The 13,006-nt window shown below is 33.2% G+C and overlaps 2 protein-coding genes across 3 annotated transcripts; both read left to right on the forward strand.

The window, feature by feature from the left end:
- Nucleotides 1-4,260: 4,260 nt before the first annotated feature.
- On the forward strand, nt 4,261-6,310 carry LOC107414506 (RPM1-interacting protein 4). The gene is made up of 4 exons (XM_060813875.1): nt 4,261-4,554; nt 4,796-5,332; nt 5,719-5,934; nt 6,010-6,310. The coding sequence occupies exons 1-4, from the start codon at nt 4,372-4,374 to the stop codon at nt 6,043-6,045; spliced, it is 972 nt and encodes a 323-aa protein (XP_060669858.1). The 5' UTR covers nt 4,261-4,371; the 3' UTR covers nt 6,046-6,310.
- A 560-nt stretch (nt 6,311-6,870) lies between these two features.
- Nucleotides 6,871-12,748, forward strand: LOC107414548 (EH domain-containing protein 1). Of its 2 annotated transcripts, XM_016022690.4 has the most exons (16): nt 6,883-7,200; nt 7,316-7,395; nt 7,821-7,889; nt 7,975-8,032; nt 8,669-8,721; nt 8,801-8,843; nt 8,916-8,971; nt 9,659-9,772; nt 9,969-10,071; nt 10,176-10,225; nt 10,832-10,960; nt 11,092-11,343; nt 11,438-11,517; nt 11,777-11,903; nt 12,169-12,312; nt 12,415-12,748. In XM_016022690.4, the coding sequence occupies exons 1-16, from the start codon at nt 7,116-7,118 to the stop codon at nt 12,598-12,600; spliced, it is 1,629 nt and encodes a 542-aa protein (XP_015878176.3). In that variant the 5' UTR covers nt 6,883-7,115; the 3' UTR covers nt 12,601-12,748. The 2 variants fall into 2 exon arrangements, with proteins under 2 accessions (XP_024925391.3, XP_015878176.3); XM_025069623.3 differs by lacking the exons at nt 12,169-12,312; nt 12,415-12,748 and adding an exon at nt 12,048-12,134 and having other exon boundaries at nt 6,871-7,200.
- The last annotated feature ends 258 nt before the right edge of the window (nt 12,749-13,006 follow it).

A 13,006-nucleotide genomic window follows, 5' to 3' on the forward strand; every position in this document is an offset into this window, starting at 1 on the left:
AATTTTTCTCGTAACACGAGGTCCAACAATTAATATTCCACGGGCATAATTATAAAATTTAAACCACCAATTTAAACAAATAATTTACTTAAAATATTTAAACCAATTATACCCACAAAATAATATAAAAATCCAGACACAAATTAATTTATGAAAATACCTTGTTCATGTGTAATAAATACGATTAAATCACAATAATGAAAATTGGGGTTTCTGAATAACCCAAAATTCCATTTAGCACCAATAAACATACACGTACGTATAAAATAATATTTTCCATAATTATAATTAAATTTCACCACATGAGCATAATTGCAGATATCAATTAAACACCAAATAAATATAATTAATTACCCCAAAATATTTTTAAAGGTGGGTCACTCACCTGGAGCACGCAATTAACCTAAGATCCTCCATGGGATCAGTTCCACAACTCACCCGTGCTCCTGAGCACAATTCACACACAGTTAAATAAATTAATATTTTATTCGGGTATATAATACTCGGTACCCGGGGGGTCTAACACAAACGTTAACCAAAATTGACAAATTATATGTCTATGGAAAGCTTGTGAGATGAGGATCACACTACCGACCTCCATTGAGCTCAATTCGACCGGCGGTGGCGGGAATTTGGCCGGAAAGTTTTGACCGAGATTCAATTCCTCGTATCTCGCAAACCGCTTCGAATTTTGGAAATTGGAGGCCATATTTGGGATCAGAAGACCCAAAATAGGAGGAAAGGAGGTTTAATTTGGATTGGGTTGGCCGGAATACGGTGGAATCGCCGAAAAATTTCAAGCCGCCGCCGCCAACTTCACCGGCCCGATCTGGGCGCGTCACCGGCCGGCCGGCAGCCAAATTTGGCTGGTGAGCTCGCCGGTGTGTGGTCTTGGACGGTGGCCAGCGCGTGGATCCTCCCGATGGCCGGTGAGAACAAAAACGGTGAGGCTGAGAGGGAGAAAGGAAAGGAAAGGAAGAAGAAAGAAGAAGAAGAAAGAAATTCCCCCCATGTCCCCCCCCCCCCCTTTTTCCCACGTGGGGAGAAGAAAAGAAAAAGAAAAAGAAAAAAAAGAAAAAAGAAAAATTAAATTAAATTAAATTAAATAATTAAATAATATTAAAAAATAATATTATTATATAAAACAACAATAATAAAATAATATGATATTAAGCATGGTTAGCATGTGGTATCTCATCATGGTGACACATGATCACATTTATTAAGTCACACGTGGCACATCGTTATACGTTTAAAAATAATATTAAAATAATACAGTATTTGAAAAACTCTACAGGTCCATAACTTTCAAACCACATGTCCAAATCGGACGTGCCACTAGTCTACGGACTTGTATCGACGAGTACTTCACAACCATGCATGAGTCAAAGCTTAACTTTGCATGAATAAAAAGTCAACTTCGACACCCCTTGGACAGTTTGAACCTCAACTTGTTTTGCTCATATCTTTCAAACCGTAGCTCCGTTTCAAAGTGCTACTAGTCTATGAACTCGTGCCAACGTGTACTTCGTAACAGTACCTTAGTCAACCTAAAATTCCAACCGGAACAAAAAGTCAACTTTTGACCCCTTCGATCAACGGTCAACGGTCAAAATCAACAGTCAACGTTGGTCAAAGTTGGAAAATTTCCGTTATACTTTGGGACAAGGTGTTACACAATGCCACCCGGGGGATCCTGGGAAGGTTCCAGGGCGGGTCCTGTCAAACATTGATTTTAAAAACTTAATTAATAAAAGGTAGATTTAATATGTATATCTAACTATATATAATATTTTATGTACATGTGTTATATTTTCCTTCATTTTAGATATAAAGTATTTTAACACTAATTATAATTAATTCTAACACTCATTGGAAGTTCCCTATCTAATGGTTGATCAGAGATACATACATACATACATACATACATAATATATATATATATATATATACATATCAGAATATTATATAAAACGAAAACACAATATCTCATGATTTTATTATATCAGGTCATCAATATACATTGACAAACGATCGGAAACTCTCATTTTTATGGTCATGTAAATGGAGGAGCTCTTCCTGTATACCCACTCTTCAATGAGAGAATCAATGAACTCCGCACATTGCAAACAAAATTAGACAAAGGACTGTAATCAAAGAAATCTCAAATTAAATTAAAAAAAAAAAAAAGGAATAGAGCGGATTGAAAATTTTCATCATTTATTTATATATATATATATATAACCATTTTAATATCCATATGTATTCGTGTATTTATATATGTCTATTATCTATTAAGTCACGAATTGAATAAGAGAATTTCTATATATACATATATATATATATACGGGAAATAAATATATACTGTTGCACTACTCTAAGCAAGACTATGTAGAGAGTTTAATACATAGATGCTGCAATAGATCTTATTTAGCTCCATCACACTTGACTTTAGACAGAAATGCAGCCATTTTGAAACATTCACAAGTTTCCCTTCCGGTTCGAAGTTGTGTTGGCTTGCTTATACATGGTCCGTACGCCCTTGCAGCAGTCATCGCTTGGATTGGTTGATCCGGCTGCGCTCGTCAAGAAGGACCTGACTGAAGATGTGAATATGTTGTATGATTTAGGTATTGAAGAATATGCATGTCTTATTTGTACTAAATAATACATGTATTCGACCATTAATTGCATTTCTGTATATGTGGTGGAAATTAAAATTGGAAAATTATGCATTTGGCTAGAGTTAATGAGCGCAGTGCATATATTAATTTTGTGTACTTCATATTAATGAGACTGGTGTCCTGAATTAGTTAGTGTTCATATACTTTTGCATAAGAGTTTTTAATTTTCGTAGTGCTTTTTATAAGTTTAAATTTAAATTTTTTACCATAAATTTTGTAAGCCCCTTACTTTGATTTTTTATTTTTTTCCCCAAATTCATCATCAAATGCCTGAATATTAACTAAGTTACCTTAGCGTCTTTTTTTGCTGTGAAATTACCCGCAAAAGACTTGATTGTCATAATAATTGCGGCCCCATAGGAGTAAAAAAGGTACATATATAAATAAGCAATAATCTTTTTTTTTTTTTTTAATGAATATAATATTGCACCATGAATGAACATCATAGAGAAGTAGAGAGATGGCGAGCCCAGTGTGGCTACTCTTCAATCCAAATACAAGGTTCAAAACAATATAAAACCTTTCTATTATTTTAACAACAAAAGCAAATAATGCTATGTGCACCAATTTTTTTACTAACCGATCTAACAAATGATATACTATATTTGACTTATCACTTTAAAAATTCATTATATTCATATTTAATTTATATTAGTTTTTTAAGTAATAAAATAATAACACATTATTTTTACCATTTTAATTGATTCGTTCCTGTAAGTGTAACATATTACTGTTAATTTAGTGAAGGTATTGTGAGCAAAAATTTTGTTAAAACTGGAAGATATTATGATATTACAAAATATATATATATATATATATAGTAACCTTCTTTGGAAGACTTATCTAGCCTAAGCTAATCACATTGATATCTGCTTTTTTTGGTAGGCAAACTAATTAATTTATGCCTGTTCTTGATAATTATTTTTTTTTTTGTCCAGAAAAAAAAAAAAACTAATTAACTTATGATTGCCAAACATAAAAGTTATTTGAGGACTAATAGTTCTCAAGATTCAATTCAGATAGGATTGTGCTCTTAGTTTTTTTCCATAGAAAATTAAGAAAAAACTGAACCCAAAATATACTTTTCTTCTATTTTCTTTGGGATTTTTTTTTTTGGGGGGGGGGGAGGCATTGTTGACTAATTAAAATTATAATAAGGCTAGCTAGCTGTGTACATACACAATAACAATTCGCTAACAGCCCAAACTAAAATTAAAAAGAATGCTAATTAATAATAAAAACATGAATGATGATGTTAATATCCAATCCCCATTAATTAATTAATTAAAAAAAGTGTTTATCCAATCAGGTTTTGCCACTCAATATGTTGAATTAGCCAAAATGTGGGTCCAGTATGACATTTCTCAAATTGGATGCCTTTTTAGACCATATATACTATAAATTTAACTCTTTGTTTTCTCTGAACCAAAAGAGATAAACACCATTTTGTTTCTCTGGGATAAATTGACCCATTAATTCATACACTCATGCAACTTGCATTATTTATTATAAAATTAATACATACAAATTACGATTTACTTAAAGAGGTTTTTTTCTTAGGCGGAGAAAGCTGCAAAACATGAGGATGTTGCAAAGAGCAAGACACAAGGCAAGATAGAATATTTGGTATCTAATTGTACAACAAAACAAACAAAACCAACATACACTTTGTTTCTGGAGTTTTTATATGATTTTTACTGGCTTAGCAAACCTTGTAGCCATCGACTTTTCCTTTATTTTATTGAGATACTTCTTCTTGAGGTCAAACCTCAATTCTGAATCTGCCCAAACCAAAAACTTTACAGGAGACCTTCTTCTTCTTCTTCTTCCTTCTCAAGGTCCTGTTAACCCACCTCTATCTGTTATGGCTGTAAGTGTTTCATTCTAGGTGTTTTAATTAATTACATAAACTTGATTATCAATAATATTATTACACATGCACCTATATATATATATATATATATTCATAGTTATCGTTTTGTTATTTCTAATTTTATAGCTTGCTTGATTAATTACCAATTAAGTTCCACCTGTAATATCAGATTATGCCCTGTATTAATTATAGTTCATTAATTAAAACAAAAAACCGTGTGCTTGATATATTGCTGCAGAAAAGTTCCCATGTACCGAAGTTTGGCGACTGGGAAAATGATGATAATGTACCATATACAGACTATTTTGAGAATGCACTCAAGCACAAATCTGGTGTGAAAATGAATCCAAACGATCCGGAAGAGAATCCAGAGGCTTTCATGGCCTTCAATACTAGAAGAGCTGAAAAAAACACCAATATTAATAACATTACACAGCCTCATAATAATAATGATAATTACCATATGATCAAGGGGGTCAGACACCTTGCTGATCGTCGTAGTGATAAAAGGATTAATTCTGCACATCAAAACGTCATGGGTAGCTACAAGAGCAACACTACTACTTCGGAATCTCTCAGCGATGATCAGGAAAGCAGTTCTGCTTATTCACTCCTGGATAATAGACGAGCAAGAATTTCTCGGAGAAAGAAGAGTGATGGTTTGGCTCAAGGAATTAGTTCTAATGGATTGCCTCAGTTGGCTCAGGAGCACACCAGCCACACACACACAAGCGGTAGTAATATTGTTAAGCACTCCTCCTCTACTCACAACGCTGTGAGTTTCTCTTTCATTTCTCAGGAGTGTACTTTATTAATTTGTTATCCATCATATCTAAAATTAATAACAATTTCTTCTTCTTCTTTTTTATAATATTTAGTTGTAGTTGTTAATTGTTTGAGACTTATAAATAGCAGGTATTCAATCTAAGGATCATTTTAGTGATTAGCTCAAATTAATCTGTTCTAGACACTAAAGAGAAATATTGGATCACAATATATGTAACTTGTTGCAATATGTGTGTTACATATATGTTGGATCATGCCCTTATGTGAGCATGAAACGAAGCGTATGACCAACTTATTGAAAGCTATAATATGTGTAATTTTACTCTTAAATTGGCAGTTTATGAAATTTAAAACTTATATATGTGTGTGACACAGCACCATAGAGCAACATCATCAATACCCAAATTTGGGGCTTGGGATGAAGCAGACCCAAGATCAGGGGAAGGTTTTACTGCCATTTTTGAGAAAGTGAAGGAGGAAAAGAAAATTGCATCCACCAATTTCCCAGCTGCAGCTGCTGCAACCCACCAGCCGTACGATCATACAAACAGTCGGACTAAACATGGAAGATGTTGGTCCAAATCATCAAAGGTACCAATATATTTAACAAAGAAAGGGTAATAATTAAAATTGGTAATTAATTATCTGTTTTGTAACAATGTGCAGATGTGTTGCTGCCTCTTTTTGAAGAAAAGCGAATGATTTTAACTATATATGGCTTTGCCTTTGCTTCTCAATATGGCGAGGATGGATAGGATAATTACTATCTTTGGATGGCCCTATATATGAAGAGTTTTTCTCTTTTTTTTTTTTTTTTTTTTTTTTTTTGAAGTACTATATATGAAGAGTTGAAGACCAGGATTTAAGTTTTTAATTTTTTTAATTTTTAAAGCCTGGACCCTAGTGATTCTATTATCCGATAATTTATTAATTGAGTACAAAATTACCAAAATTGTGTAGGACCCAGTTTATATGACAAGAAATGGGATGAAGTTAAGTTTTTTTTGTTGTTTTTCCCAAAAAGAAAAACAATTTCCTCATCCATTATTATTGTTTATTTTATTTATTTTCAAATTTTTTTGGGTAATCTCCTTAATCCTTATCTGTTAAATTGAATTCACCCGTTAAATTGAATTTACTTATGATCTCTGATAAAGTGGGTTCCACTTGATGAGAGTACCTGTCGGGGTAATGGCGCTTTATTTCGAAGTTCAAACTTCAAACTCACTGAAGCGTATCAGATCCCAAAAGAAACCAAAACAAGCAGATGATCCACTACGGATGTTCCCACATACTTACAGAGCTCCTAAATCTATTCCTATTACGAGAACCGTCGGATCAAGATCTCTAGACTCTTGATTAATTAGGCGTCGGGGCCATTAAAGTCAAAATCCCGATTAACAAGTCACGCAAAATGATCATCACATGGCAAAAGTAATTAAAATCATATAAATAGACGTGATTTAGACGTCCATACGGGTCACTATCGGTCTTAAACGATGCTACCGGCGCGACACTCTCGCCGGCCCCAATAACCAAAACATATACGACGTCGTGTTCATTCCGTTTTCCTTGGAAATAATAATTCCTTTCCCTTGGCACTATAAAAATGTTTTCCAAGCGCCAAAACTGTTATAAAAAGTGGGGGGATAAATAACAAAAATGAAAAACCAATCCCGCTCCTTCCAATCTCCGAATACCACTCTTTTTTCTTGTTTTTCAAAATTTAAATTCTCTCAACTTTCTCTGATAAAAACTAAAAGAAGTTGAAAATGGAGATCGGGTCGGGTCCGATCGGTTCGTGCTCGAAAGAGGACTTGAAGATCTACCAGGACTGGTTCAACTTGGCCGATTCGGGTATATTTCTTTATTTTTCTCGAATTTTTATAACTGTGAAGTAATACTGTTATAATCTAAGTTCGTTTTTGAAGTAAATCGTGTAAATTATTAATCGTGTAAAGTTTGGTTTTAGATGGAGATGGCCGTATTACTGGAAACGATGCTACGAATTTCTTCGCTCTGTCTAAGCTTTCTCGGCCAGAACTCAAGCAGGTTTTAGATTTTTTTTTTTTTAATACTGTTTTCAAGTTACATATGAACTAAATTTTTATATTTGTTACTATAATATTTTTGTTGTATGAGCATTTAATTGTATTGGGAAAATAGGCTCAATGCTTGTGGTCTCTTGTGTATGCTTGATGATGGATTAATATCCGATTTGATTTTGCTTCAGGTTACTTTTCCTAGAATTATTAATCGTTGTTCTGGGTATATAAATTTTACTTTACAATCCAAGTCCTGTTTGGCCGTGAAACACAATCAGGCAGGGTCTAATAATTTAATGAAATCAAGCACCTTCATATGCATGATTTTTTATCCAGTATTCTGGATGGATCGGATTTATGCTTTATTTTTTGTGGGTTGTTCATAATCCTATGAAACTCACGATTACTTTCCTTTTTCATTCATTTTCAAAGGTTTGGGCACTTGCAGACTCTAAACGACAAGGATTTTTGGGTGTTACCGAGTTTATCACTGCAATGCAGGTTATTTTTTACTATTTATTTCTTGATTATGTTGTTAGGTGGCTTTATATCAATCTTACTTTTATAATATTTTTGTTCTGGACAGCTAGTTTCCTTAGCACAAGCAGGACATGAGTTGACTTCAGAGATCCTTAAAACTTCAGGTAAGTATAAGTATAGGTTAAATAATAACTCTTCCATTTTCCATATATGAAATAGTGAACAGCATATGAAAACGAATTCATAGTGGATCTGGTTATGAGTTGACACATATGTTATTGATATTATGTTTTGAAATAAACAAGTTCTGATTTATGCTAAAATCTTGGCAATCCCATATTGTGTATTCATTTTATTGAAATGAAGTATGAGGCACTTGGTTATGGAACCTATACCTGAAAAGCTTAGCTGTTGGGCACCAGCTTATACGTAATTTTGAAATTAACTCCAGATACAAGCAAGTATAGAAAAAGTTATAATTCAATTTCTATGTATATAAGAACATGAAAATGAGGGAACTTCTGTTGTTAGTAACTTAGAGCTTTCTTGTGTAAATACTAGAACAAGTATATCAACCTTTTTAGGGCTAGTATGAGCCAAGGGCTTGTAATCTACGAAGAAATGTAAGGAATTTTTAGTTTGTCCTTTTACTGGGAAGAAAATATAAGGAAAAAAGGTAAATGCAATATTAGTGTAGTTCAGAAAAGAAGAAGGAGCCATCGTATACTTGTTTCTTATATCTTTGCATTTTTTTATTTTGTTGCTTGTCCTATGTTAAATGGATTTCTTCTTAATTACAGTTAATAAAGACGTACCACCTCCATCAATGGAAGGTTTGGAAACCTTAGTAGCTGTAAGCAATCTTCCTTATCCTACTTTGTGTTTTCTAGATTAAACTGTTTAAGGGACTGATTATTTGGTGTAACTTACAGAAAACTTCAGGTTTAACAATAAATGCTCAGTCAGAATTAAACGGTAAGAATATCCCACAATAAATGTTTTAATGATATGATCTTCCAATAAACTAGCTTACTGGCAATGATGTAGCATTCACGCAGCCGCAACCATCATCTCAATGGTTTAGTTCAAAAACTGTGAAGAAAGTAAGACATCTCTTTCATTGTGCTACAGAAAGAGACCTTGTATTCAAATTGACTTTTTGAATTGTTTTTTCCGTTTGGAATCTTGTCACATGGGTGTATGCAGGTGGATTTAAGTAAAGTTTTATCTATTTTTCGTCCTTGTAATCTTGTCACTTTTGCTTAGATTTCATTTTTTTGTGATTTTTGTTCCGTATAATTTCATTTTAAGGCCTCGGTTTCTGTTTAGGAACTGGGAGACAGTTGTATGTCATTTTGTTTAGAAGAATAGTGAGGTATAGCAAAGTCTCAACAGTGAGATATCATTTCAGTCGTCACTTTTTTGCATTGTTTTCTTTTGTTTATTTTGTAAAATCATATATCAAAGGGAGGATATGTACTAATGTAACATAATAAGTAGGGAATACGTATAAAATGAAGAAAAAAACAAGTGTGTTTGAATAAAACATGAGAAAGTAGGAATAACAGTCTGGAAGTGCGAGAGGTGGTTACTTAAGAATTGGCGGAATTTTAAATAGACAAATTTGTGCCCATTAACTACACCTAACTTGTAACAATGATATATTGTCTTATTCAGAGTTACTAGGAAACTTAGGTTTATTATTTTTTATCTCTTATGATCTATTTGCTATTTCTCTAGTAATCTATGAGATCAAGTTTTTATTATATTTGTTCCTTTATTTTTCACAGCTTCCTCTTAATGCTGTTACATCAATAATTGATGGATTGAAAAGATTGTACATTGAGAAGCTAAAGCCACTGGAAGTTACCTACCGTTTTAATGATTTTGTATCCCCCTTGTTGGTGAGTAGCCTCATATGATTTGCATTTATAATTTATTTAGTGTTAGATACCAATTGCGGATGGTTGATATCTTTATGTTCAAATTAGTGTATGATTTGGAAGACTGGATACATTCTTCTCCTTTGAGCATTTGAGGTTGGTTTTCTAGGCATATATGCATTTGGTAACTTTTTTCTTCCCCCCCCTTAATTGGCAGACCAACAGTGACTTTGATGCTAAACCAATGGTCATGCTTTTGGGTCAATATTCAACTGGGAAAACAACATTTATAAAGCATTTACTAAGATGTGATTACCCAGGTTAGCTAAGTTCTTAACTCTCCTTTTTCCTTTTCTAATCTGCTAGTACAAACTTTTAACAATGCTAATGTTCTTGGTTTTTCATTTTTTATCTCTTTGAACAGGAGCTCATATTGGACCAGAGCCTACAACTGATAGATTTGTTGTTGTAATGGTATGATAAGCCATCATCATCTTTCCATAGTCTTTCTCAAAGCTAACCAAGTACAAATATTCCCAAAAATTGCTTTGCAGTCTCTTATTTCATGACAGTCTTCCATTTTGCTTTCCTTGTAACCTCTTTCTCTGGGTTATTTTATATGTTTTTACCACATGTAAATTCAGGTGTTGATTTTTGGACACATACTATAGTTGCTTTTCATTTTCTACTGTATCTAAGCCTCCTTAAGATTCATTTAATAGCCACAAAGTTACATGGAAAAAGACTAGATTTTTTAATCTTTCTTCTTTATTTTTCTTGTAAGAAATGTATTGCGGATTTTATCTGCATGAATTGCTATGTTATAGGCTGGCATGTACCAAGTGAATCTCCAAATTGATAAATATAATTTCTGCATGTGTTATACACACTACAAAAGTAACAAGAACTATTATTGAATAGAGTTTGGTGGATTGGTGATAACTGGTAACATATGAAAGATCCAAAAAAACATTTTCAATGTGATTTTGAAAAGTTACCATTTTCTTTCTCTTGAAATTTGAACTTATGTTTGCAATATTCCCTATAATCTCTAATAGCTCCATGTATTCTTGTTGTCAGTCTGGACCTGATGAGAGAAGTATTCCTGGGAACACTATAGCTGTTCATGCTGACATGCCTTTCAGTGGTTTGACAACTTTTGGAGGTTCATTCTTATCAAAATTTCAGTGCTCACAAATGCCACATCCTGTGAGTTATAATTTTGTTTTAACATGCTGTATACATTAGATATATTTGACTTCTTTTTTTTTTTTTTTTCTGGATTTTTTATTTCCTCATCATCATCATCATGAGGTTAATCTTTCTCTTTACACTTGAAGCTGCTGGATGAAATTACATTTGTTGATACTCCTGGAGTGCTTTCTGGAGAAAAGCAACGGACACAAAGAAGCTATGATTTCACTGGTGTTATATCCTGGTTTGCTGCAAAATGTGATCTTATTCTTCTTTTGTTCGATCCTCATAAACTTGACATTAGCGATGAATTCAAGCGTGTAATTTCATCTCTTCGTGGTCATGATGACAAGATTCGTGTGGTTCTGAACAAAGCAGACCAAGTTGATACTCAACAGGTAAATAAGAACCCAGTGACTTCTGCAACATTTTAACCTTTACTTTTATTGATGGTACATTCTGACTTGTTAACATGTTGATACCATATTATAGCTTATGAGGGTGTATGGAGCATTGATGTGGTCACTTGGAAAAGTTCTGAATACTCCAGAGGTTGTGCGTGTGTATATTGGGTATGTTCTTTACTTTGGTGTTATATTCCAAATACATGTGTTTATATTGCTATTTACCAAACAGACTAGGTTATTTACAATTCTTTGAAGCTATGAACTTTTTATTCCCCCATATAATTAGACCTTCATCTCAAGCTAATCTTGGGTATTCTTTTCTTTTCTTTTTTTTTTTTTTTCTAAAAAAAAATTTTGGATTGTTTGTGCCAGTTAGTTTGTGCCAGTTAGTCTGTCAATTTTGACTTGTTTATTTCTTCTGTAGTTCATTCAATGACAAGCCTGTCAATGAAGCATCTACAGGCCCTATGGGCCGCGATCTTTTTGAGAAAGAACAAGATGACCTCCTTGCTGACTTGGTTGATATTCCGAAGAAGGCTTGTGATCGCCGGGTATGATCTTATTCTTACTTGTATAAATGACATGTTTATGTAAGTTTTCTTGTATGTACGTATTTGTCCCTGACTGTTCATGCATCATTTTATGAAGTGTTTAGATTCTTATTAACATGTTAGATATCGTTTGCATCTTTGTAGATCAATGAATTTGTGAAACGGTCTTCTTGTATATATGTATCTGTCCCTGACTGTTCATGCATCCGTCTATGAATTGTTTAGTTTCTTGTTAACATATTGGATACCATTTGCATCTTTGTAGATCAATGAATTTGTGAAACGTGCCAGAGCTGCTAAGATACATGCCTACATAATTAGCCACCTTAAGAAAGAGATGCCTTCTGTTATGGGTAAAGCTAAGGCTCAACAACGACTTATTGATAATCTTGAAGATGAATTTGCCAAGGTATATCACTGAAGTTCATGCATACTTATTTTTGTTTAGTTTTTCTTTCAAAATGAATCTGTTTACCATCGTTTTTGTTTTTTTTAAACTTCTTCACAATAGGTTCAGAGGGAGTTCCATCTACCAGCAGGTGATTTTCCAAATGCGGAGCACTTCAGGGAGATCTTACAAGGTTATAGCATTGATAAATTCGAGAAATTGAAGCCTAAAATGATTCAAGCTGTAGATGATATGCTTGGATATGAGATCCCAGAACTGTTGAAGAAGTTTAGGAATCCTTATGATTAAGGAAGGTGTTTATCCAGGATGTGTATGTTTAGGTTTGAATTAATTTGTAAGGCAAACTCAAGAGTTTTCTTTTTATGTTTGGATATTGATGTTATTCCTTTACTTTTCCTATTTTGTTTAAGCAATCAAAATTCAATTTTGAAGTAGATATTACCATTTGGACTTTTGGGTAGGAGAGCAAAAATGGTTTAGATAGGTGGTAAAAATTGATAGGCCCATTTCACAGTCAACAATTTGGTGACAAGGATTGTATCAAAATCTCTACAAAGGAATGGGATAAGTTTTTGAGTTGAGAGTAGCCAAACCCAAAAACAAGAGCATATGAAATAACGAAAATAAGAAAAAGCTATAAAGCCATTCTTCTAAGTTCCATGAGAATCCTCGAGTAAAAATAAAAATAGAAAGA

The sequence above is a fragment of the Ziziphus jujuba genome, chromosome 1 (assembly GCF_031755915.1).
Source record: "Ziziphus jujuba cultivar Dongzao chromosome 1, ASM3175591v1".
In the NCBI taxonomy this organism is placed as follows: domain Eukaryota; kingdom Viridiplantae; phylum Streptophyta; class Magnoliopsida; order Rosales; family Rhamnaceae; genus Ziziphus; species Ziziphus jujuba.

Coding starts and splice junctions, on each gene's coding strand:
- LOC107414506 (XM_060813875.1), top strand. CDS start 4,372: ATGATTTTTACTGGCTTAGCAAACCTTGTAGCCATCGACTTTTCCTTT. Junction 4,555..4,795: donor CACCTCTATCTGTTATGGCT/GTAAGTGTTTCA, acceptor ATATTGCTGCAG/AAAAGTTCCCATGTACCGAA. Junction 5,935..6,009: donor GTTGGTCCAAATCATCAAAG/GTACCAATATAT, acceptor AACAATGTGCAG/ATGTGTTGCTGCCTCTTTTT.
- LOC107414548 (XM_016022690.4), top strand. CDS start 7,116: ATGGAGATCGGGTCGGGTCCGATCGGTTCGTGCTCGAAAGAGGACTTG. Junction 11,518..11,776: donor GTTGTGCGTGTGTATATTGG/GTATGTTCTTTA, acceptor TTTCTTCTGTAG/TTCATTCAATGACAAGCCTG. Junction 12,313..12,414: donor TTGAAGATGAATTTGCCAAG/GTATATCACTGA, acceptor TCTTCACAATAG/GTTCAGAGGGAGTTCCATCT.